A 23,931-nucleotide genomic window follows, 5' to 3' on the forward strand; every position below is an offset into this window, starting at 1 on the left:
AAGGAGAGAAGTGTGGAGACAGTTTTTGTCTTGTTAATGTCGAGCGCCCACTTTTCCGTCCTCTTAGCTACATTTTGGATGTCGTTCTGGATTCTAAGCTTGGTTGTGCTTGTCTCGGAGCACCAAATGGCAAGCTCATCAGCATGGAGGGTATTTGAGATATGTCTTGGAAGATTGGATACCAGGTCGTTGTTGTATACTAGGAACAAGTTGGGTGAGGTAACTCCACCTTGTGGAACACCTTCTCTCATTTTAACCAAGGAGTGCCATCTAGCTTGACGTTCTGTGGAAGAGGAAGTTCTTGAGCCAGCTGAACGTATTTACGGTGACACCATTTTGTAAAATCTTTAGAAGTAGACCCTCTTTCCAGACTCTGTCAAAAGCTTTGGACAAGTCAAAGAAAACTGCCAGAACCTTTTTCTTTTCTTGCAAGGCGTCTTCTATATAGTGGGTGAAGTATGCCGTTTGGTCTTCTGTGCTGCGATGCTGGCGGAACCAAGTCTATGTGGGCACTATAAGATTGTTGGACTCCAGGAGCCAGATCAGTCTCTTGTTAATAATTCTCTCTAGGAGCTTTCAAGTGTAGCTTAGAAGACTGATGGGTCTGTAGCTCTCGGGCTTACTCTTGCCTTTTCCTTTTTTGAGGATAGGCTTTATGTGGGCATCTTTCCATTTGGATGGGAACTTGCAAGAGTGCCAACTTAGGTTGAAGATCTGCAAAAGCGTTTTGCCTTGTACCCCAGGTGCTTAAGCATTTCATTTATAATACCATCTGCTTCTGTGGACTTTTTCTTCTTCAGTGCTGCCTGAAGTTCCTGCATGGTTAGACTGTCTATCATACAAGGGTTTCCTTCACATTCTCTGTGATCTACTTGTATAGAGCAAGTCTATTGTCTTACTTCTCTGGTCCTGTCGTGTGAGAGGTTGACTGTGCTCTCTGTTTAATAGGCTTTAGCAAAAACATTTTCAGCTTCCTTTCCTGTGATAGCTTCTCCATCTACAATGTACATGAATAACAGTGTTTCTTTGCTGACGATTGCCGTCATTCAGCAGATTGGTGAGTTGCCATAGCTTTTGAGAGTCCTTCTCAATATTCAGAGATGCTGTCTTTTCATGCCAGCTTGCTTGAATTTGTTCTGGTTTTTTTTATCAAAACTGTCCTTCAGGAGACTGTGATTTAGGATGTTTTGTTCTGAAAGGTCTTGTTCCATTTGTTTTCTGGCATTGCTTAGCTGTTTGTATAGATCGTTCAGTTCAGAGCTCCAGAACGGCTTGTAGTCCCGTCTTCTTCCTCTAGGAATTGACTCATGAGCTGCACAAAGTATAGCCTTATTGAACAAATTGACCGCCATGTCAACATCCAGCATGTGTGTCTGAATACTAGCCGTGTTGCTGTCTGTCAGTTTCTTATACAAATCCCAGTCAGCCTTTTTGCAGTTCCAGCTTGATGAAAGTTTGCCCTCTCTGGTGACTTGTTTCTGGACTGTAATGATGACAGGTCTGTGGTCGCTGCCTCCTAGTATGGCAGACACCTCTCGATGTGCAGTCTTTTGGATGTCATTTGTAGCAATGTCTAGGTCAGGGCTGCTGGTTGAGTGCCACACTCTGGTGTAGAATGTTGGTGTGTCACTAGGTTTGTTGAGAGAACAAGACGGTTCACTATCATCCAGTCCTCTACTTCCTCTCCTTTGACATTAAGATCCTTGTAGCTCCAACTTGGGGAATGACTTTTAAAATTTCCCACAGCAATCCAATTTTCCTGGGGTTCTGCAAGTTGGGGAAGTTTGATCTGTTTATCAGGAGGACTATGCAGGTTGAAGATGGTGAGATATCTGTCTGACAGGACAGCCTTGATTGTGATAGACTCAGTGTCAGAATCACAAGAGCAATCGGCTTCAACTGACGAGAGGTTGTTTTTGATCCCTCCCTTTGGTCTGTCTTGCCAGTCTTGTCGGTAAAGCTCATAACCTCTGACGAAGAATCTGTGGTTGCTGTTGAGGTAACTCTCTTGAATACAGTAGATGTCTATGCTGTTTGCTTTAAGGAAGTTTTGCAGCTCTAGTATTCTGGTAGAACACATTTCTTCTCTATATTCAGTGCAAAAGCAGATAATTTCATGCATGAAAGACCAGAACGAAACATATCAAATAACATCATTTATAAGCTAAAGTATATTGTAAGAAACATTTTATCACTTGATTGTGGGATTTCTCTACTAATACAAGAGACAAAGCTCAACTCCAATTACATTCTACAATGAAGTCATGTGTTATGTTATAATGAATTTGTACACCAATTGTTTCGTTTCTCTCACATACTTGCGACTTCGTAACCTCAGAAATCCCAGTAAAAGCAAACAATCATTTTATACCAGTTTCAAAATACTGAAAGCTAAATGCTATCTCATAAACGGTGTTATAGCATTAGCCTTGCCAACTGGGTAGCCTAGATCCTAGAGATTTACTTAGCAAAATGTCGACCCACCCTAGCTGACACCAGTATATTGCAGAAAGTAATAGGTACGAAGGTTATAATTCGCCAGATGTGCTTCCGAGGTCCCATATCAATATATAGTGCCATTTTCCTGCCTGGTAAAGGCCGTATTTTCATGCCAGATATAAGCTTTGTTGATGCTTGATTGTGAAAAGGAATGTCTGCTACGTTATATGCTTCTAAATTTGTGTGGAAGCTGTTTGGTAAAATGAAAGTGAAACTAGGTATTTCCTGATGTCTACATCCGTCATATTAGCGTTTTCATCACGTGTCTGAGTCCCGTTACCATGGTTTCATTGCATTATAGTCAATCCTATACTTGTTTATTGCCTAAAGACAGACCTTCAAAACAAGTGTAGTCTCGCAAGAGGTGAAAGGCTAGAAATGTTTATAAACCATGTTATAAATTGTTATTTTTACATAGAAAATAGTAGCGGAGGCATTTAATACCTTCTTACATAATAGAGTTTCTCTGCAATGGAAAGAAAATGAGATGGCATTTAAAACCTTTTTAAAATTACAACAATCAGTATCAAAACTAGTTTGACTTGAACTCTGGTCTAGTCGCGTGACTTAAAATTACTCGTATTTGTTCCGCTTGTTTTATTTATTTCATTTGAACATTAGGAATGTATTCATCATGAATAAATAAAATTATAAGTGTATGCGATTCAATTGACACAGTATTTACTAAATCTATAGAGATAAAAGGGCTTGATCTGAACCAGTAGTATCTGATCGATTTATCCTATTCAAAGTGATACCAGATCGACAAATCAACCGCCCGTCTCCTGTCAACAGTGATTTCAGCGATTTTTCAGACTCATTTCAATTACTGTATATGATTATAAATTGTCTTAACTGTCGTTTAGATTTGGATGAATTGATAACTCATATAATTTTGGTAATTACTAGTAGTAAAAGGTTCCAATATTCAATTAAAAATTGTCCAGTGTTAAAATGTAGTGAGAGACTTTTGTAATCTACGTATAAGGAATATAAGACTTTTTACGTTTAGATAAAAAGAACCACCCGGACAGAAAGGAACGGAATATAATAGATTATGATCTGTTTGCTTATTGAAATGTGAAAACATATATAGTACAGTATAGATTTTATTGGCAAAAATAGATTTCTTTGCAAATGAAAGGTGTAAAATATAGTTCGCCACAAAAGGAATAAAGATAGTTAAGGACAGTTTAAAAGAGGATATACGTTTTATGTCATATATACATTTTTTTACAATGTATACAAGAATCATAGCTTAACATATATTTTCAAATTAACTATTTGCAATTAAGGCTTTACAATATATATAGCAGTGTTTGCAATTACGACATTTGATTAAAGTTAATATTTAAGAGGACATAGGAATTTTATGTTCAAAAGTTATGCAACATGCACTGTTTCTGTCTGCTATTGTTCTGTCTTTAACCATAAGAGCAGGAACTTGTTACACAGTTTTGATTTCTAATGGAACACAAACCGAGGTGAAAACATTTGTAGCAGATATAAAGCTTGGCTTGACACTACGCCGAAAGGTAAATCATTTAGGTTTAATTGATGAAATACATTTGGAAATGTCTGTGTGACGTAACGTCAAAAGTTGCAACCCATTAGTGTAACATAAAAACGACGTCAAAATCATGAAAAATCAGTAGTTTACACATGATAAAAACGGGACGTCTAAATGCTATTATTTCATTTCAGGCATATTTTTGTTTCATGATATATTATAAAAATAATGCATACTTATATTAAAGCGTACATTTAAATGTAATAAAATTTTTTAACAGTACAGGTATTACCGTTTATAACATCTGAATGTTAAAGAACATTTTTCTGTCTCGTAAGTTTGTGTTTCTTTTATAACTGTGAGATTTCACCCACAATGTCAAGAATGGTTTCGTGTAAATAAACCTGTAACGAAATGGAGTGTTTGCAATCAATTTCTTTAACAACACACATTATTAAACTTGAATTAGTGCGCGTTTCTTTTTTCATTATAATCTTGTATGACAGAGATCCTGTTTTCGGATAGTAAAATCCGCGGTAATAATCTGAAATATACATATCAATTTTTATGTTTCTCTTTGAAAATCCACTTTTTTAAACAAATGACAACCCTTTCTATCATTGTAGGTATATTCCTTGTATTTTGCCGTTATTGAATGGAAGACGGAATAAAACGCATTGACGTTATTTTCTTTTGACGTTAGTTTCTTTTAATGTGTGACAATTTTAAGAACTCATTCATCTGTAAATGAAAATATCATCTTTGAAAGAATTTTCAAAATTAGATTATCATTTTACAGAGAAAAGTAAGCGAAATTGATCAAACCTGTTAAAATACAAAAAAGAAAACAGATTTTTTTGTTATCGCAGTTTACAAAGCATGGTTAATTTTTCATATGTTTAATAATTGAAAACGTGACAATTTTAAGAACTTGTATTCCTGTAACTACAAACAAAGAAAAGGCTAATTTTTAGCTTTGCGTTGCTTATACAGATACTGTGAAAACAGCGAAGTAAAATAATCTGAAAATAGTCAGATTTTTTCAGATAATGAATTTTTCTCAGCATTTTATAACTCAACATGTCTTAATTTTGTATTATTTTAAGTGAAAATTACATAACTCAACGGCCGCGGAAAACACATCCATCTTGTTTTTTAACGTTTTCACAACCGTCAAAATTACTCCACAAACGTTATCACGTTCAATGACAAAGCATGCAAAATTTTCCGCAATTTCAATCACTTAAAATAAGAATAATTTCCCTAAAGTTACTGTTTGTTTAAAAAAATGTTACAAATTACATACACTTTTTCGTCATTTATTTCACGCGGTTGGTGTTGTTTTTTCATATAACTGTGACTAAACGATAACTTTTTTAATTCTTTACTACAGCTTAATCATTGCTGTATATTTTGATACTTTTTTCAAGAAAATAGGATGAACAGTCATTAAAAACTTTACATTTATTCATAACACTTGAAAGAATTTTAGCATGGGTCGCAACTTTTGACGTTACGTCTAAGTGTTGTAAGGGTATATATAGCCAGTTTTTATTACAATTAATCATGTACATTACTCTATATAGCACACAAAGAAGATACCCGATATCTGATATTTTATTTCGGAAAAAACAAAGGCTTAATTAAAAGATTATTATAGTCGCTCTAGCGATTCGTTGATAATTGCTACGTTATTAAGTTAGTTAAGCGACAAAGACACAAGTTTCGTTCCATGCACATTTATTTAACAGTGTCATTTAGGAATTTGAAAGTATTTGACAAGTTCTTTTGGGTTTGAGTCAACGAAAGTTTTTCTGTCATTGTATCAACAAAGTGGGCGAAAACAAATGCATTTCCAGTGAAATGCAAAGGAAACGGTTTAAACTAACTCAGACCTCTACCATTAGTTTTGTTCTGTTTCTGTATCATAATTGAAATTATTGTAAGTAAATTTTACCTCATTTTGACTACTTTTGTAACAGGTTGTATATTTTTGCTGCATTAAAAGAAAAGTTAGTTATTTGATAGTCTTGATAAAGCTTTTAAAACTCCATCAGTTACATTGTTTTCATAATTATACTGGATAACGTACTTTCAGACAGCAGTTATATATACAAAACCATATATATGGAATAGCTCCTTAGTACCCCAAAAATCCACTAACAAATATTTGTGGTATTTATTCTAGGTATCTAGTCATCTTCTCATCTAAAACAACAACAATAAAAAATCAAAGCCTTGAGATGTCTGGTGGTTGCGGGTTTAGCTAGGTTTATTTTCATTTTCAATGCCAATCTATTAATATACATGTATAAGCAACAAATACTAATATGCCTTGATCTAAGATAAACTCTGCCTGACCTTACATGAACAGCTGGAAGTGAGGTAACCATGGGCTGGAATATCTAATCATTGACAAATCTTATATAATCTAAATGGCCAGTGTGAATGGATAGAGGATGAATAAGAAATGCTTGATCATTGATAATTCATCCGCATTGTTCATGAATGGGACTACTTTGTGTAGCACATGAACAAATTCCTTTAGTTGTGATTTGGAATCAAATAAAGATGCTACATGATTGTCAGAAATACACTTAACTTTGTTTGCGGGATAAACCCGCAACCAAAAATCCAACACCAATCAAACAAAACAAAAAGAAAAAAAAAACAACATTCTACATGCAGCAACTACCTACTACTAGCTACAGTAGCTCTTGAAATTTTTTTCTTTCTTATTGACTGATTATTATGCTTTTTTTGTAATATATTTTTATGCAAATGCATGTAATTGTTGTGGGCCTCGTAGAAGATAGACTTATCAAATGAGTGTTCCCTCGTCAAATAAAGCCTTTCTTATACGTCTTTATACCAGTTTTATTATTTTCATCTGGTTCATATTTCATTTTGAGACAAGTTCCACCGATGGACCATCTGGCCGCCTGTCTGTCCGACCTTATGGGAAGCCACATAAAAATGGTTATCAGCTATTATTTAACAACAGCGTGCTGATTTTGATTTTAGGTTCTCAGCAGATTTGAATATACTGTTCCTTCATCGGTGAACATAGAGGAGCTGACGACTTTAGGAAAGTTAAAAAAGGTACGTCTCTAGAGTATGTTAAAATTGTGTTAGTGATTGTAAGAAACGTGTTTCAGTTAGTTTTATACAGTATCTATTTATAATAACATATTATGATTTTATTAATACTGATATGGACTGTGTCGATTCGCTGTAAAACCCAACTCACTCACTCACTCTGAATTGTTGTGATATTTTTGATTGTAGCTGCATTTTTAACTTTAGTACAATGTTCTCTATAAAGAATACAAGAGCTCATTTTGATCAATTGTGCGGTCTCGATGGTGGTAAATTTGTCAATATACTGATGACTAGGTTGGTGATGTTTTTCTCCAGATTTCACAAAAAACTGTCACCTGCTTTTTGGGGAGTAACGCAAAATAACGTTTGTTCTTCAAACAATATTGGAAATATTGTAATTGCGGATACGCTGATTTGGTCAAAATATTATAATACTGTTTACTATATTTGGTACGCTACTTGGGTATAGTTATGTATGTTTGTTTCTTAATTAAAAGGCGATCCTGGATAATATCTTTTGCCGAATAGCTGTTTTATTTCAGCTGACAATAGAAAAAGTGCACACAGTAAAGAGGGAAAAACGAGCTGTGACAGTCAACGATGCCGAGTGGTCAAATCAGTGGCATTTGGTAAACTATGTATTTCTTTCCTTTTAAGTTTTCTAGTGATACGATTCATTATTTTATGTGTTTGACTGAATAATTTACATACGTATTTTTGATAAATTATTGAAATATTCTAAACATCTTTTAGAACTCCACATTTTAAATTATATGCATGTAGGCCTGGTGATATTATGTCATTATTTAAGTATAATCTGGACATAGTGTTTAATGATCATTTTGTATTCATTTTGTATTCTAGCATAAACTCAGTTATTGTCGTTTTCAAGGAGAGTAAACGTATGTTAACAAGGAACTCACGTGCTGTTAACCAATCTTGTTGTATATGTGGCTTCCACGGCGAAATTAATTTGCTTACAATATAATGTACTAAATAAAAGAAACTGGCGGGTCAGCTCTTTTTAACTTTACCGTGGACCTATGGATTGAAAATAGCTTTCACGAAAGTTCAAGATGTTAAACACTGCCTGGAAATGCTGGTTAACATGTAAAATCGTTGTCACTGTCGTTTAAAAATATGTGATCATCAGTGGTGTTGTCAGAAGATTGTCATACTGACCCGCAAACGGCTATGGTCTGAAACCTGAAAAATACGCTTCCACGTACCACTAAGGTATTTCGTGCGTAGAATTTCACACCATGTTCTCAAAAGTTAGTTATTTCCACGAATGAAATAAATTGTATAAGATTTCCTTCGAAACTTGGAACTGCCCGGTGACATGGTCGTCGCAATAAGGCTTATCATTTTGCTTGGTTGCATTCAATGCTCCCAAAAGGATCTTCTTACAGTGTTATTTTTTATTGCATACATGACCTTTGGGCCATAGACTAGATAGTACCTAAGTTTTTCAAATCATAGGTTTGAAGTTAAAAAGCTTTAAAATGAAGACAAATGTCCATATATTTCTCAAAAACAGAAATATAGACAATATTTTAACCAGAAGTGCGGAGTTATGAGCATTTAATATTTTCATGTTAACGAAAATTTTGTGATCAAGGAAACGTAACTCTTCTTGAACATGGAGAGCATAAACATCAAAGGGACATAATATAGTCAATATTTTCTAATTGGGTGCATTTGATTTAACATTCAACTTTGATCTGGATTGCTTAATACTGATCCATGATACTGTGTGCTAAAAATTTAGAACATCTGGAACAGTCAATTAACAGCAAAACTATGCTTTAGCAGAATCTAAATTAACTAGCTCTAACTGGGACTCGAACCCAGGACCTCTCACACCTAAGGCAGACACTCTACCACTTCCCTGTAACAGCAGTAGCTAATAGCTAGGCAGTTTAATTGCTGGATTACATTGCGTGAACTGGAACAATAATCGGTGAACTCCGGATTATCGGCGTATTCGCTTTGTTACCTGACGGCAATTTTTGTGTAAAGAAAAAATATAATCTAATGCTGCCAACGTCATAATCGGTCAAATCTGCCCAAATTTCTCTGACGTGTTGTTCAGAGTATGAACTTACTAACTGGTAGTACCAGTGAAATATTACTTACACTGAATCTTTTATATTTGCCCTTTTTGCAGCTGTCGAACGGCAAAGACGGTGAGTTTTGTCCAAATATAAGTAATTATTTTACCAGTTTTGAGAGGATTTCAATTGATGGGAAATTACAGTTACAAACTAAATACCTTTCTGCAACACATGGAGTCGTTAGCATTCACTGTCAATCAGTATTATGACTAAGATCGACTGTCATTCATTCATTTCAAAGTTTCATAGACAGAGTCCGTTGTTTACATTTTTATCGTAACCGGTGCACTTGTAAAAATCACTTTAGTTTGAAAAAATCAAAGTATGCGAAGAGCTATGGTACGGTCTCTACATAGAGGTATATATCTTGTCTTACAAAATCATTTTCACTGAATTATTTCACTCCCTGCACTCAACATGTAACACACATTATATCACTAGGTCAGATCATAGAAAAATATTATTAACACGTTAAAGACCATCGTGTTTTGACACCTGGCTTTATAAAATCTAGATCCAGTTTGAAACTTGATTATTTAATGGGTTAAAAGTACGTCACGCAATCAAATCATAGAAACTCATTTTAAAACTCTAGAGGCAATATTTTCTAGTTAATCTTTTAGAAACAAGGTCAGACTGTTTGCCTTTATAATTTGAAGGTCAACTTTAAAACTAGGTAATGTGACCTCTAGAGTGTTAACAAGATTATTCCATGACGGGACCTAGTTTTTGTCCCAGTTTCAAATTGGTGCGACATTGTGTCAAGAAAAGCGTCCAGACAAAGTCACATTATGATTGGGCTAGAATTGTAGGATAAACAAATGTTATCAGCAACATTTGATTTATTTACAGCAAACAAGCCAGACACCTAGTATGAATGTATACAATGCCTGGGACAAAGGTTTTACCGGAAGTGGTGTAACCATAGCAATAGTGGATGACGGTATTGATGTAGACCATACGGATCTCCTCAGTAACTATGTAAGCCTTTTGGGCAGTCAGTTATAACGCTTTTTAATCACACTTTCTACGTACAATAAACAGAAGCTGCGTCAATTTTTGACTTTCTCGTATTCACAAATTAATGATTTAGTGCAAACACATAGATAATTTGAATATCTCTGGCAGCTGAATACTTTGACTAGATAAACTTTAAGTAACCTGGCCTTTTTTGTTTGCCTTATATAATATAATAGTTATAAGAAGTATGTCCTTCATACTGAAATGTGTATATTTTGTATTATTACAGAACTCGGCCCTGAGTTACGACATCATATACAACAGTCCGGGTCCTTCTCATGTTGATGCCGGGGATGGGTAATTCTGATTTTATACTACTGCATTAAGCACGAGCAATTTCATATACACTGTAAACATGTTTAAACCATTGGGAAAAAATAATACAACACTAAATAATCCCACTGTTTTAGGATTCAGAAATATAATATTATTATTATAGTTTTGAGTCACGCAGACGGTTACTATCATATCACAACAGCGGGTGAACATCAAAGGTGTCCTATTGCTACTTCGGGCATTATTTTGTGCAAGGACGGGCACCAGCGTGGAAACAGTAAATAGTTTTTTGAACTTTTTTTCACATTAAAGAATTCGGTGATGTGGAGGCCAGACTGACACAAAACCGTGAAGTATGTTACCTTTATGCTAGTAAGGAAAGGGTGCAAACAAGTCAAATCTAAATTTGAACCAGTATTCTGTAACAGAATTTATCAGGAAAAAAATGAGTTTTTTTTTTAAGAATCCAAAATAAAATACCCGATATTCCAAATGTCCCTAAAGGTTATAGTAGAAAACGACGTCTTTAATCAGTATCGGTATGATCAAAATTTAAATCTCGATTGTATGATCAAAATTTAAATTTCGATTGTATGATCAAAATTTAAATTTTGATTGTTTTGAACCGTACATTCTTTTTGCAAATATATTGATTCGTTGCAATCTAAGATTCCCTTATTTCTGTATGAGTATCAGACGAGCATTGGAGTGAAAATTGCATATGACCAAAACGGTTGTTTATATCCAATCAAAATAGATTTTTGAAATTAGGTTGTTAAGAAATCAATACGTTTTGAGAAAACGTTAGATTTTAATTTTCAACTTTTGAGGCAAAATATCAATTTTTGAATCCAGTGTAATTATGTTGAACCGAAGAATATTTTTCCGGCCAATAATCGATATCGGTCAGATTTTCTATCAGAAATAAGAAGGGCATGCAGCCATGCACACATTTTACTTGATAACAAAAATACTAAAAATAAGAATCCTTAGGTGCAAAAATATCCATTTGTTTCATCACACGCTACTTTTAAAATATTTTTTATCTTTAATTAATTTTGATTGACCCACGCGACAATTTATGCCATTATTTCGTCATTTTTTCCTTCTATATTCTACATAAATTGTGTAAAAATCACATATATGCGTTTGCTGAAAGCATTTTTTTTTTTGTACAAAACCATTGATATGAAAGCTAAGGTGCATATTATATATAAAATCAGATTAGTTAATTTTTGTTTGACTTTTTTATTCGACATAATGAGTTTTAGTTTTAATGTAATTTTACTTCGTGAACAATTTTTGTGTGTGTTTATATCATGAATTTTAACAACATTAGAAATTGCTCAAATAAATATTGTCGATGCTAAAAATAAGAGGTGCACATTTACTTCTCGCCTTCTTTCATTTAGGTTTTTATGTATCAGTGTCAATGAAACAGTAAAAGAGATAACTTTCTCTATCGGCCCTTGGATCAATTACAGTACAATAAGGTAAAACAGACAAAAAAGTTTCAGTTGTGTCATCAAATAACACATGTCTGTATGAAATGGCGTCTTCGTTGCGACTACGCTGTAAAATTGACTATAAATTAAAATAAGGGAATATAGGTAAATATTTACATGTAGAATTCTTGCATATATATTTTATCTTACGTTTTTATTTAATAGAATCAAGGTCCGCCTTGGTCAAATTAAAGGTGGAAATTATGTCCGGAGGATTTTGACGCACAAGAATGTTTTTGTAATGTAAATACAATATCCGCATTTAAAAAAGAATTCATTTTTAATTCAATACCTGAAACTTACACCTCGAAACTACTAGTGTTCATGAAAACTTTCGCAACAATAATGAGGGTTTTCATGAAAACTAAACAATATCTCGATAACAGATAAACATAATCGGTGATAAAATACTCTGAAAAAAGAAAATGGCGTGAAAAAAATGGTAGGATAATGGCGGATTCAAATAGTCCTCAGTGTTTTTGCTCTGTAGAGCTATTTTTCTTATTTTCTTTGCATTTTGTTTTGCTGAAATCACATGACAGATCTATGATTGACATGTAGGTAGCATTTTCATAATGAAATAGTAACATTACAGAATTTATCAAGGATACTAGATCATACATGGGGTCTCATTTTCAGTTTGTGTGTTTGGCTGAAAATATTTTTCTTGCATCAGACATCACTCCCACATTCATTTTGATTTTTATTCAGCACTGACAATAATCTTCAAGAAAATGTAAGTTACAGACATGGGTCCTGATGTGTGCTGCTGCCATTGGAAATATGTCAGTTTTATATAGAATAAAGACCAACAGCTATTTAGTGTGTTGTAACCTTTAGTGGCATTGTTTACAGGATTCTGTCCTGTACAGTTTTGTTATTATTTAGAGTGGCTTGAATTAATTATGTAACCTCGCTGTTGCATTTCAGACACGGTACAAATTGTGCGGGCGTTGCTGGTGGTGTAAAGAACACAGTATGTGTAATTGGAGTGGCCTACGAAGCTTCCTTACCAGGTTATGACAATTTCTGATTTTATTTTGTTTTTAAAAGACGTGCGTTAAAAGGTGTTAGGAAATCGACTTTTCGTCGCCATTATGCATTCAAAATATTTTTATTGTGTTCTACAGGTATGTTGAAAGATTGGGGATTTAATAACATGCTCTAAGATAAAATACCTGAAAATATCAGTGACATAAATTTCATATTTTGATACCGAACATTTTATTTATCTATTTATTTATTTTGTTGGGTTTAACGTCGCACCGACACAATTATGTTGTAGTATAATTTTATTACTACTGGTGGTATCTGGGAACTTTTGACCCATGTATACACCTAGTTAGCTCACCTGAGCACAAAGTGCTCAGGGTGAGGTATTGTGATCGCTCACCGTCCGGCGTCCGTCCGTCCGTCCGTCCGTTGTACGTCCGTCCGTTCGTCCGTCGTCCGTCCACACTTTCCTTTAAACAACATCTCCTCCTAAACAAACAGGCCAATTTTGATGAAACTTCACAGGGATGTTCCTTGGATGGGCTTCTTTAAAAATTATTCAAAGAATTGAATTCCATGCAGAACTCTGGTTGCCATGGCAACCGAAAGGAAAAACTTTAAAAATCTTCTTCACAAAAAGCAGAAACCCTAGACCTTAGATATTTGGTGTGAAGCATTGTCTAGTCGACCTCTGCCAAGTTTGTTCAAATCATGACCCCGGGGTCAAAATTGACCCCGCCCCAGGGGTCACTTGATTTTACATAGAAAAATCTTAAAAAATCTTCTTCTCGAAAACCAGAAGCCCTAGACCTTAGATATTTGACTTGTAGCAATGCCTAATGGACCTCTACTAAAGTTGTTCAAATCATGACCCCGGGGTCAAAATTGACCGCGCCCCAGGGGTCACTTGATTTTACATATGAAAATCTTCAAAAAAAATCTAAAAATAAACCAGAAAGCCTAAAGCTTAGATATTTGACATGTAGCATTGCCTAGTGGACCTCTACAAAATTTGTTCAAATCATGACCCCCGGGGTCAAAATTGACCCCGCCCCAGGGGTCACTTGATTTTATATAGGAAAATCTTAAAAAATCTTCTTCTCGAAAACCAGAAGCCCTAGACCTTAGATATTTGACTTGTAGCATTGCCTAGTGGACCTCTACTAAGTTGTTCAAATCATGATCCCGGGGTTAAAATTGACCCCGCCCCAGGGGTCACTTGATTTTACATATGAAAATCTTCAAAAAATTTCTTAAAATAAACCAGAAAGCCTAGAGTTTCGATATGTCACATGTAGCATTGCCTAGTGGACCCCTACAAAATTTGTTCAAATCATGACCCCCAGGGTCAAAATTGACCCCGCCCCAGGGGTCACTTGATTTTACATAGGAAAATCTTAAAAAATCTTCTTCTCAAAAACCAGAAGCCCTAGAGCTTAGATATTTGACATATAGCATTGCATAGTAGATTTCTACTAAAGTTGTTCAAATCATGACCCGGGGGTCAAAATTGACCCCGCCCTGGGGGTGACTTGATTTTTCATATGAAAATCTTCAAAAATTTCCTTAAAAAAAACAGAAAGCCTAGAGCTTAGATATTTCACATGTAGCATTGCCTAGTAGACCTCTACAATATTTGTTCAAATCATGACCTCCGGGGTCAAAATTGACCCCGCCTCAGGGGTCACTTGATTTTACATAGGAAAATATTCAAAAATTTCCTAAAAATAAACCAAAAGGCCTAGTTCTTAGATATTTGACATGTAGCATTGCCTAGTAGACATCTACAAAATTACTTCAAAAAATGACCCCCGGGGTCAAATTGACCCCGCCCCATGGGGTTACTTGATTGTACATAGAAAAATCTTCAAAATTTTCTAAAAATAAACCAGAAAGCCTAGAGCTTAAATATTTGAATGTAGCATTGCCTAGTGGACCTCTACAAAATTTGTTCAAATCTTGACCCCCAGGGTCAAATTGCCCCAGCCCGAGGGGTTACTTGATTGTACATAGGGAAATCTTCATAAATTTGCTTAAAATAAACCAGAAGGCCTAGTTCTAAGATATTCGATATGTAACATTGCCTATTAGACTTCTACAAACTTTGTTCAAATCATGACCCCGGGGTAAAATTGGCCCCGCCCCAGGGGTTACTTGATTGTACATCGGAAAATTTTCTAAAAAATTTCTAAAAATCATCAGTTTGACATTTGAAACATGTAGCTCATATTACTCTGGTGAGCGATCCAGGGTCATCATGACCCTCTTGTTTTCAGGTATATTTTCACTTGTGCTAATAATATTGTTGAGTCAGATTTTGCTTTTGTATTGCCACAATACTTAAGTTTTGAACAAGCAGCGAAGATTGCATTTCAAGTTTCCTAGACAAAGTGGACCAAAATTAAGAATTTTTTGTTGCTCAGCGATACGACTGCTAGACGAAAACTTTGCAGCAACTGAAGCAGACGAAGCGTTGGCACTGACGCACGAGCTCTCGAGCATGGATATTTATAGTAACAGCTGGGGACCAAGCGATGACGGAGAAACGTTTTCCGGATTGGCGTCAATACAAGAAGAGGCGCTGCAAACTGGTGTTACCCAGGTAAATAAGGCGTGCCTATACATTCGTTTTATTGACTGACTAACTGGAGTTTGCAATACCACGGCTAAGAAGTCGGACCTCTGATTATTTTGCGATTACTCTGTTTCACGACAGATCGCTGACTGCGTTGACCTTATTATGGTTGTAAGATTCTTTCACTTGTTGTAGCTGAAGATTGGGATATCCGGTTCGGATATCTGTTTAGGCAGCAACGAGGTTTTGCCGAGTTACCGTGTAAACAGTAACCCGAGAGCCGGATATTTCCATCTTCTACCAGTGACACATTCTTTTTCTTGCATACCGTATTTTTCAAAAATAGAAGAAATAAAATAACGCTTGTAAGACGAGTTTTTCTAGCACCGGCAAAAACACGGAAAAATCCTGTCTGGTATGCAAAAACCTTTTTTCTTCGGCAGAGCCTTCTTACTGCCTATAACAATATTCTTATAATATGCTGTGAGTTATTAAAACAATTGAGTGAACAATAACTTGAGAACTTTGGAACATGAGAACATCCAAGTCATAGGATAATTACGCTGCTCATGATATATTTCCTTATTTCAATTTTGTTTATGTAAAATCACATGTTTTCAATGAGAAATACTATTAATTAGTCTAAAGGATGAATATACTTCTTTTGCTAATGAAATATATTATCCTTTTTTGTGTTATCCAGTGATACTAACTGGTCATTATGACGAGATCACGAAGCGCTCATATTTTCAAACATCTTGTTAAGTTTAATTCCATGTCAAAATTTTTTAAAATTTCGCTTACCTAGTATACACATCCTTATGTATCCCAGCAGATATCTAACAAGGTTCATACTGTCATAATTTGCCAAGATTTTCGGTTTTTCTTAATCTGTACTGTGGTGTGGAATATCAAAGTTTCTTTATATTCAAGGGAAGAGGAGGAAAAGGTGTGATATATTCCTGGGCGTCTGGGAACGGGGGAAATAAGGCAGATGATTGTAATGCCGACGGATATTCCAGTAGTATATACACCATAGCCATTGCCGCCGTGTCGGAGACAACAGCCCCGACGTGGTACTCGGAACACTGCACGGCCATACTTGCCGCTACATACAGTGGGGACTCGCCAAACGCTCAAATTGTAACTATTCTTAACAATATTTTGTCGGCTTTAAGGTCACATCAAAACAATAAGTAATATGACGACCTTCCAATTTTCTATGATTGAGGAAGATCTCTGAGCATGATTTCAGTCAGTACCTCGGTACAACCGCCGTCTTTCCGTAAGCCAGCTAGATGATTTCCTCACGTGAAAGAACTCAACACCCCAAGCGAGGTTTTGAACCCATAGCGGCGAGAGACACAAGTGATTCCATGTCGGCAAAAATACCACTCGGCGACGTCTGTTCCAAATTACAAAACAATTTAAAGTAAATCTATGAACATCACGCCTTGCATGATCCTGTGATTAAATAGTATATTTAATAATACATATTTATAATTAGAATGTTGTATCGTCAAATACATTTTGCTGTCAGAAATATTTTATATTACAAACAGATGAGTTGCAGAGAAGACAGTTTTTATATGTATATGAAAGATTGCACAGTTGTGTGTGCGTGTGTGTGTGTGTGTGTGTGTGTGTGTGTGTGCAGAAAGACTGTTTTGTATAAGAAATGTTTAAGTTAGATTTTAATTGCAGAAGATTTTATTTTTCTCTCTTGTAGACAACAACAGGTCCGGCAAATACCTGTGTGAACGACTTTACCGGTACATCGTCAGCTTGTCCTGTAGCATCTGGTATCTTTGCTCTTACCCTTCAAGCAAAGTAAGAAATATTAACCCTTACCTTGCTGAATGTCTATAATGAACTTGTCCAGCTTTCAGTTTGGACAATATCATTAACTGTTATTTTTTTTAAAAGGGGTGATTACCAAAGAACATACTGACTGAATGGCGAACAGTGCAGATCATAATCAGACTGCACGGATATGCAGGCTGATCTTGATCTGCACTGATCGCAAAGGCAGATCCAGTCGTGTCCAGCATGATAAAGTTAAAATTATCTCAGCATAAATTTTGATGTTCTCAATCAGAGAGAAAAGCATTGTTACGCTTTGTGACTTCATTTATAGTTGTGGAATACGGTATTCGAAAGTGTTAAATATTAGTACAATGTATGAGGTGTTTTATCTTGGACGATTACAATATGTAAAATGCAATATTCAAATCTATGCATTGCGTACAAACACCACAGCACACCAAATAACACCCAGTACATAAAATATCTCTTGCAACGTAAAGTTAAAAACAGTTTCAATTTTCATGAAATGTGTGCTTATATTAGCAGTTTGTTAAGGCTCATGAAAACTTTTCTAAAAGAAATATGACAGACTTTTTAAAAGTAAAACTTCAAAATACACGATTATAACAATGTGGCATGCAAACGCCACCAGTGTCTAACAGTTATTGTTATACTGAACTACTCCAGTTTTGTAAACATGTACGTCATTCGTTTCATTTTGATTCAGTGTCTTAGTTCGTTGATCAGCAACTGCTAACTCCAGCATTCGCTTATGATATCAATTCTGGAGCGTCAATTTTCAAATATATGGCGGACTTCAAAATTTGTTTTAGAAAACAATTATCACTACTAACACGAATATTAAGACAAAATGTTGTTTGCTGTTTAAGTTCTGCATTAACTTGGAGGGATATGCAACACATGACTGTAGAGTATTCCATATCATCGGGTCTCCATAGTGACGCGAGTTTCTACACAAACGGTGCTGGTAAAGAAGGTATCGTAGAGTAGCTTTTCTTCGTTTTTCATCACTTCTTGTCATTTTACTGTAAAGAACTATATAAATATTAATCATATACCTTATTATAAATAGTTACAATTTTATATTTAAATCATACAAATACCATTAACTTGACCCATGTATCAATTACATGTTCTGGTACCTTTCAGAACGTCAGCGCGTTCTGACGACAACGTCAGAATAGGGTATAAAAATCAATAAACGTCTGCGGTGTGCATTTTGTCCACAATGGCACACCTAGTTTCACAATGGGCCTCGGTCTAAAGCCCTCGGGCCATTATTCCCCTAGATGAGCCATTATGGCCAGAAGACATAACCACAAATGTATACCTCTTACATCCTGTTCTCTCGAAACTAATCAGAACGGCAATGTCCAATCATAAAGTGTTTTAATATTCGATTCATTAAAGGCAAGACACATTAGATTTGATAAGTGACTGATATTGCTCAAAATATTATCAAACATAGCATGTACGTATTTCAGTAAGTCATTGGTTTGGATTCGGGTTGATGGACGCCGAAGCTATGGTGGACAATGCCCCATCTTGGCAAACTGTACCTTCCAGTACCAGCTGTTTCCTCTACACAAATTGACGTACAAAGGTAATGCTCATTCAATTCTATGTGATAGTAAATGAAAATTGAACGCTATTTCCACTTCTTTTTGTAGTCACAAATCTTGTTGTTGGATTTAAAAGTCACATCGAAACAATGTTAGGTCATATGGCGGTATTCCAACTTTTGATGGCGGAGGAAAAACACAGGGGCTACTCTGGGGAATTTATTCCTGTTCATCAATGTTACAATTATAATTGAGCCGAGCCATGAGAAAACCAACATAGTGGGTATGCGACCAGCATGGATCCAGACCAGCCTGCGCATCCGCGCAGTCTGGTCAGGATCCATGCTGTTCGCTAACAGTTTCTCCAATTCTAATAGGCTTTAAAAGCGAACAGCATGGATCCTGACCAGACTGCGCGGATGCGCAGGCTGGTCTGGATCCATGCTGGTCGCAAACCCACTATGTTGGTTTTCCCAAGGCACGGCTCAATTGTTTTACAGCAGATTTCCTTACTGTGGACATGATAATATGAGTATTATTTAAAACGCGGGTTTGTCTCAAAATAACAATCCGGATTATAATTTTAGGGGGAAAACATATGACATGTTTGTGTAAATCAGATGATCAGTTGCTGCAAGTATCACATTGACAACTTGACCACAGGTAATAACCTGAATAACTTTTACATATGACAGTGTGATATTTTTCTGCAGCAAAATTTAAGCAGTAATGTCACAGAAAACCTGTTTTCTACAATTCTTTTACAAAGCTCTAAAGTCATGAAAGAGATAATTTTATTAGCAACGTCCATGACATAAGGACCAAGCAAGAATAATGGCATATAATCAGCGATGTGAAGGGCATACAGAATCAGCAATTTAAAGGGCGTAAGGAATCAACAATGTCAAGGATGAAAGAAATCAACAATGCCAATGACATAAAGAATCAACAATGTCAAGGGTATAAGGAATCAACAATGTCAAGGGCATAAGGAATCAACAATGTCAAGGGCATAAGGAATCAACAATGTCAAGAGCATAAGGAATCAACAATGTCAAGGGCATAAGGAATCATTATCAACAATGTCAAGGGCATAAGGAATCAACAAAGTCAAGGGCATAAGGAATCAACAATGTCAAGGGCATAATGAATCAACAATGTCAAGGGCATAATGATCCCACAATGTCAATGGAATAAGGAATCAGCAATATCAAGGGCATATGGAATAAGCTATATCAAGGGCATAAGGAATCAGCAATGTCCAGGCGACGTCAATGATATAAGGTATCAGCCACGCTAAAGACATATGGAAACGGAAACGTCAAGGGCATAAGGAATCAACAAAGTCAAGGGTATAAGGAATCAACAAAGTCAAGGGTATAAGGAATCAACAAAGTCAAGGGTATAAGGAATCAGCTATGTCAAGGGCATAAGGAATCAACAAAGTCAAGGGTATAAGGAATCAACAAAGTCAAGGGTATAAGGAATCAACAATGTCAAGGGCATAAGGAATCAACAAAGTCAATGGCATAAGGAATCAACAATGTCAATGGCATAAGGAATCAACAATGTCAATGGCATAAGGAATCAACAATGTCAAGGGTATAAGGAATCAACAATGTCAATGGCATAAGGAATCAACAAAGTCAAGGGTATAAGGAATCAACAATGTCAATGGTATAAGGAATCAACAAAGTCAAGGGCATAAGGAATCAACAAAGTCAATGGCATAAGGAATCAACAATGTCAATGGCATAAGGAATCAACAATGTCAAGGGTATAAGGAATCAACAATGTCAAGGGCATAAGGAATCAACAAAGTCAAGGGTATAAGGAATCAACAAAGTCAATGGCATAAGGAATCAACAAAGTCAAGGGTATAAGGAATCAGCTATGTCAAGGGCATAAGGAATCAACAAAGTCAAGGGCATAAGGAATCAACAATGTCAAGGGTATAAGGAATCAGCTATGTCAAGGGCATAAGGAATCAACAAAGTCAAGGGCATAAGGAATCAACAATGTCAAGGGTATAAGGAATCAGCTATGTCAAGGGCATAAGGAATCAACAAAGTCAAGGGCATAAGGAATCAACAATGTCAAGGGCATAAAGAATCAACAATGTCAAGGGCATTATGAATCAACAATGTCAATGGAATAAGGAATCAGCAATATCAAGGGCATATGGAATAAGCTATATCAAGGGCATAAGGAATCAGCAATCTCCAGGCGACGTCTATGATATAAGGTATCAGCCACGCTAAAGACATATGGAAACGGAAACGTCAAGGGCATAAGGAATCAGCTATGTCAATGGCATAAGGAATCAACAAAGTCAAGGGTGTAAGGAATCAACAAAGTCAATGGTATAAGGAATCAACAAAGTCAAGGGCATAAGGAATAAGCTATATCAAGGGCATATGGAATAAGCTATATCAAGGGCATACGGAGGCGACGACAATGATATAAGGTATCAGCCACGCCAAGGACATATGGAAACGGGAACGTCAAGGGTAAAAGCTATGTCAAGGCAAGGGCACAAGGAATCAGCAATGTCGAAGGAATCAGGAACGTCAAGGGCATATGGAGGCCACGTCAAGGATATAAGGTATCACGCCACGCCAGTGACATATGGAAACGGAAACGTAAAAGACATGTGGAATCAGCAACGTCAAGAGCAAGGATATAATAAATAAATAAATTGCCTGTCGTGGCTTTTTGCGATAATACTTGAAGTCATCATTTTTTCTTCGGTTCTGTGCATTAAGTGTCATTACATTACAATAAAGATGTTAGTGAACACGTTAGTTTACACTATTTTCCTACTTAAAATTGATACTTGTGTTTTTCAGCTCATCAGTTAGTGCGTCTATTACGAGTACATATCATGCCACGCAGTGTTACATCAGCTACCTAGAACACGTGGTTGTCACTATTAGTTACAAGGCTTCTTTCCGAGGAGATGTTGAGTTTTACCTAGATTCGCCCTCTGGCCCTCAGAGTAAACTATTTCGTTCCAGAACACTTGATTCGTCGTCGTCTTCTATAGTTTGGGACTTTATGTCTGTCCATAATTGGGGCGAGAACCCAGAGGGAGACTGGACTCTGACTATGTCAGATGCATACGGTGGAACTAGTACGTAGATTAGACTAATTGCTCTGTAAATTCGAGTAGTAGACATGTACATACTTGAAAGCCGTGTTCACTAATAGAGGGGGTTTACTCCTAGTTATGAACGTTTGGCTATCCAAAATGGAAACTAGCAAATAATTTTTGGTACATTGAAACTGTACAGGAGACTTACGTAAAATATCTTGGTGGCTAATATCACAGCGTCATTACCTGTTTTAAGCAGCTTTTCGGAAAATTTTATAGTCACCTATTTAGTTAAAACGGATAAAAATCGACTTCGTTTTGTAATCGGTATAACTAGTTGAAGTCATTTGATGGTAAGGTTCTCTGTATATCAGTCACATGAAACGTTTATTAAGACTTGCTTGGTTTACTTTTAAAAAGTCATTGCAGACTGGCTTACAACTAGAATTAATAAATGGCGTACTGATACATTTCTAGGTATGAATCTTTACTACTGGAAGATACAATTTTATGGCACTGTCACAAATCCGCTGGCCGGAACTCCTGCTTGTAAGTTTCAACATTAATAACTTTATGTGGCCGTCTCCCGTTTTTAGCTCACCTGAGCACAAAGTGCTCGGGGTGAGCTATTGTGATCGCTCACCGACCAGCGTCCGTCCGTCGTCCGTCGTTCGTCCACACTTTCCTTTAAACAACATCTCCTCCTAAACCACTAGGTCAATTTTGATAAAACATCTCGGGGATGTTCATTGGATGGTCTTCTTTAAAATTTTTTTCAAAGAATTGAATTCCATGCAGAACTCTGGTTGCCATGGCAACCGAAAGGAAAAAAATAAAAAATCTTCTTGTCCAAAACCACAGTTCATAGGGCTTATATATTTGGCGTGTAGCATCATCTAGTAGTCCTCTACCAAGATTGTTCAAATTATCCCCCTAGGATCAAATATGGCCCCGTGTGGGGGACACATGGTTTACAAAGACTTATATAGGGAAAACTTTGAAAAATTTCTTGTCCAAAACCACAGGTCCTAGGGCTTTGATATTTGGTGTGTAGCATTATCTAGTGGTTCTCTACCAAGATTATTCAAATTATGCCCCTAGGGTCAAAAATGGCCCTGCCCTTGGGGTCACCTGGTTTATATAGACTTATATAGGGAAAACCTTCTTGTCAAAAACCAAAAGGCCTAGGGCTTTGAGATTTTATATGTGACACTATCTAGTGGTCCTCTACCAAGATTTTTCAAATTATGCCCCTGGGGTAAAAAGAGGCCCCTCCCTTGGGGTCCCAAGTTTTACATAGACTTGTATACGAAAAAAACTTTAAAAATCTTCTTGTCTTAAACCACAAGACATAGGCCTTTGATATTTGGTATGTAGCATTGTCTTATGGTCCTCTACCAAGATTGTTCAAATTATTACCCTGGGGTGAAAAGTGGCCCCACCCCGGAGGTCCAAAATTTTACGTAGAGTTATATAGGAATTTCTTTTTAAAAAATCTTCTTGTCTGAAAGTTCAAGGTCTAGGCCTTTTATATTTCGTATGTAGCATTGCCTAGTGGTTCTCTAACAAGAATGTTCAAATTATGCCTCTGGGGTGAAAAGAGGCCCTGCCCTGGGGGTCACTTCTTGCATTAGTTATATAGGAAAGAATACTTAAAAAATTTTCTGATCATATTTCCTAGACTGTTTTATTATAACTACCTGATGACCCCAAGTAATTGGGGGTCACTTGACTTTGATCTTGACCTACTGACGTACTTTTTTGTTAGAGCCTTGAAATTTGGATGACAAATACAGTTTTGCACACCGATCTTAAACTGACTTCAGTGACCATGAATGTGACCTACTGACC

General features: G+C 36.1%; 1 protein-coding gene across 1 annotated transcript; it reads left to right on the top strand.

Annotated features, from left to right (window-relative positions):
• Positions 1–3,390: 3,390 nt before the first annotated feature.
• LOC123548281 (furin-1-like) lies at positions 3,391–21,974 on the top strand. Its single transcript, XM_045335425.2, has 12 exons — positions 3,391–4,034; positions 7,034–7,111; positions 7,654–7,740; positions 10,081–10,209; positions 10,478–10,545; positions 12,960–13,045; positions 15,446–15,624; positions 16,531–16,740; positions 17,327–17,427; positions 18,294–18,400; positions 18,909–19,027; positions 21,836–21,974. Exons 1-11 carry the CDS (start codon positions 3,885–3,887, stop codon positions 19,016–19,018), a joined length of 1,305 nt encoding a protein of 434 aa, XP_045191360.2. The 5' UTR covers positions 3,391–3,884; the 3' UTR covers positions 19,019–19,027; positions 21,836–21,974.
• The last annotated feature ends 1,957 nt before the right edge of the window (positions 21,975–23,931 follow it).

Source organism: Mercenaria mercenaria, chromosome 15 (genome assembly GCF_021730395.1).
Source record: "Mercenaria mercenaria strain notata chromosome 15, MADL_Memer_1, whole genome shotgun sequence".
Classification (NCBI taxonomy): Eukaryota; Metazoa; Mollusca; class Bivalvia; order Venerida; family Veneridae; genus Mercenaria; species Mercenaria mercenaria.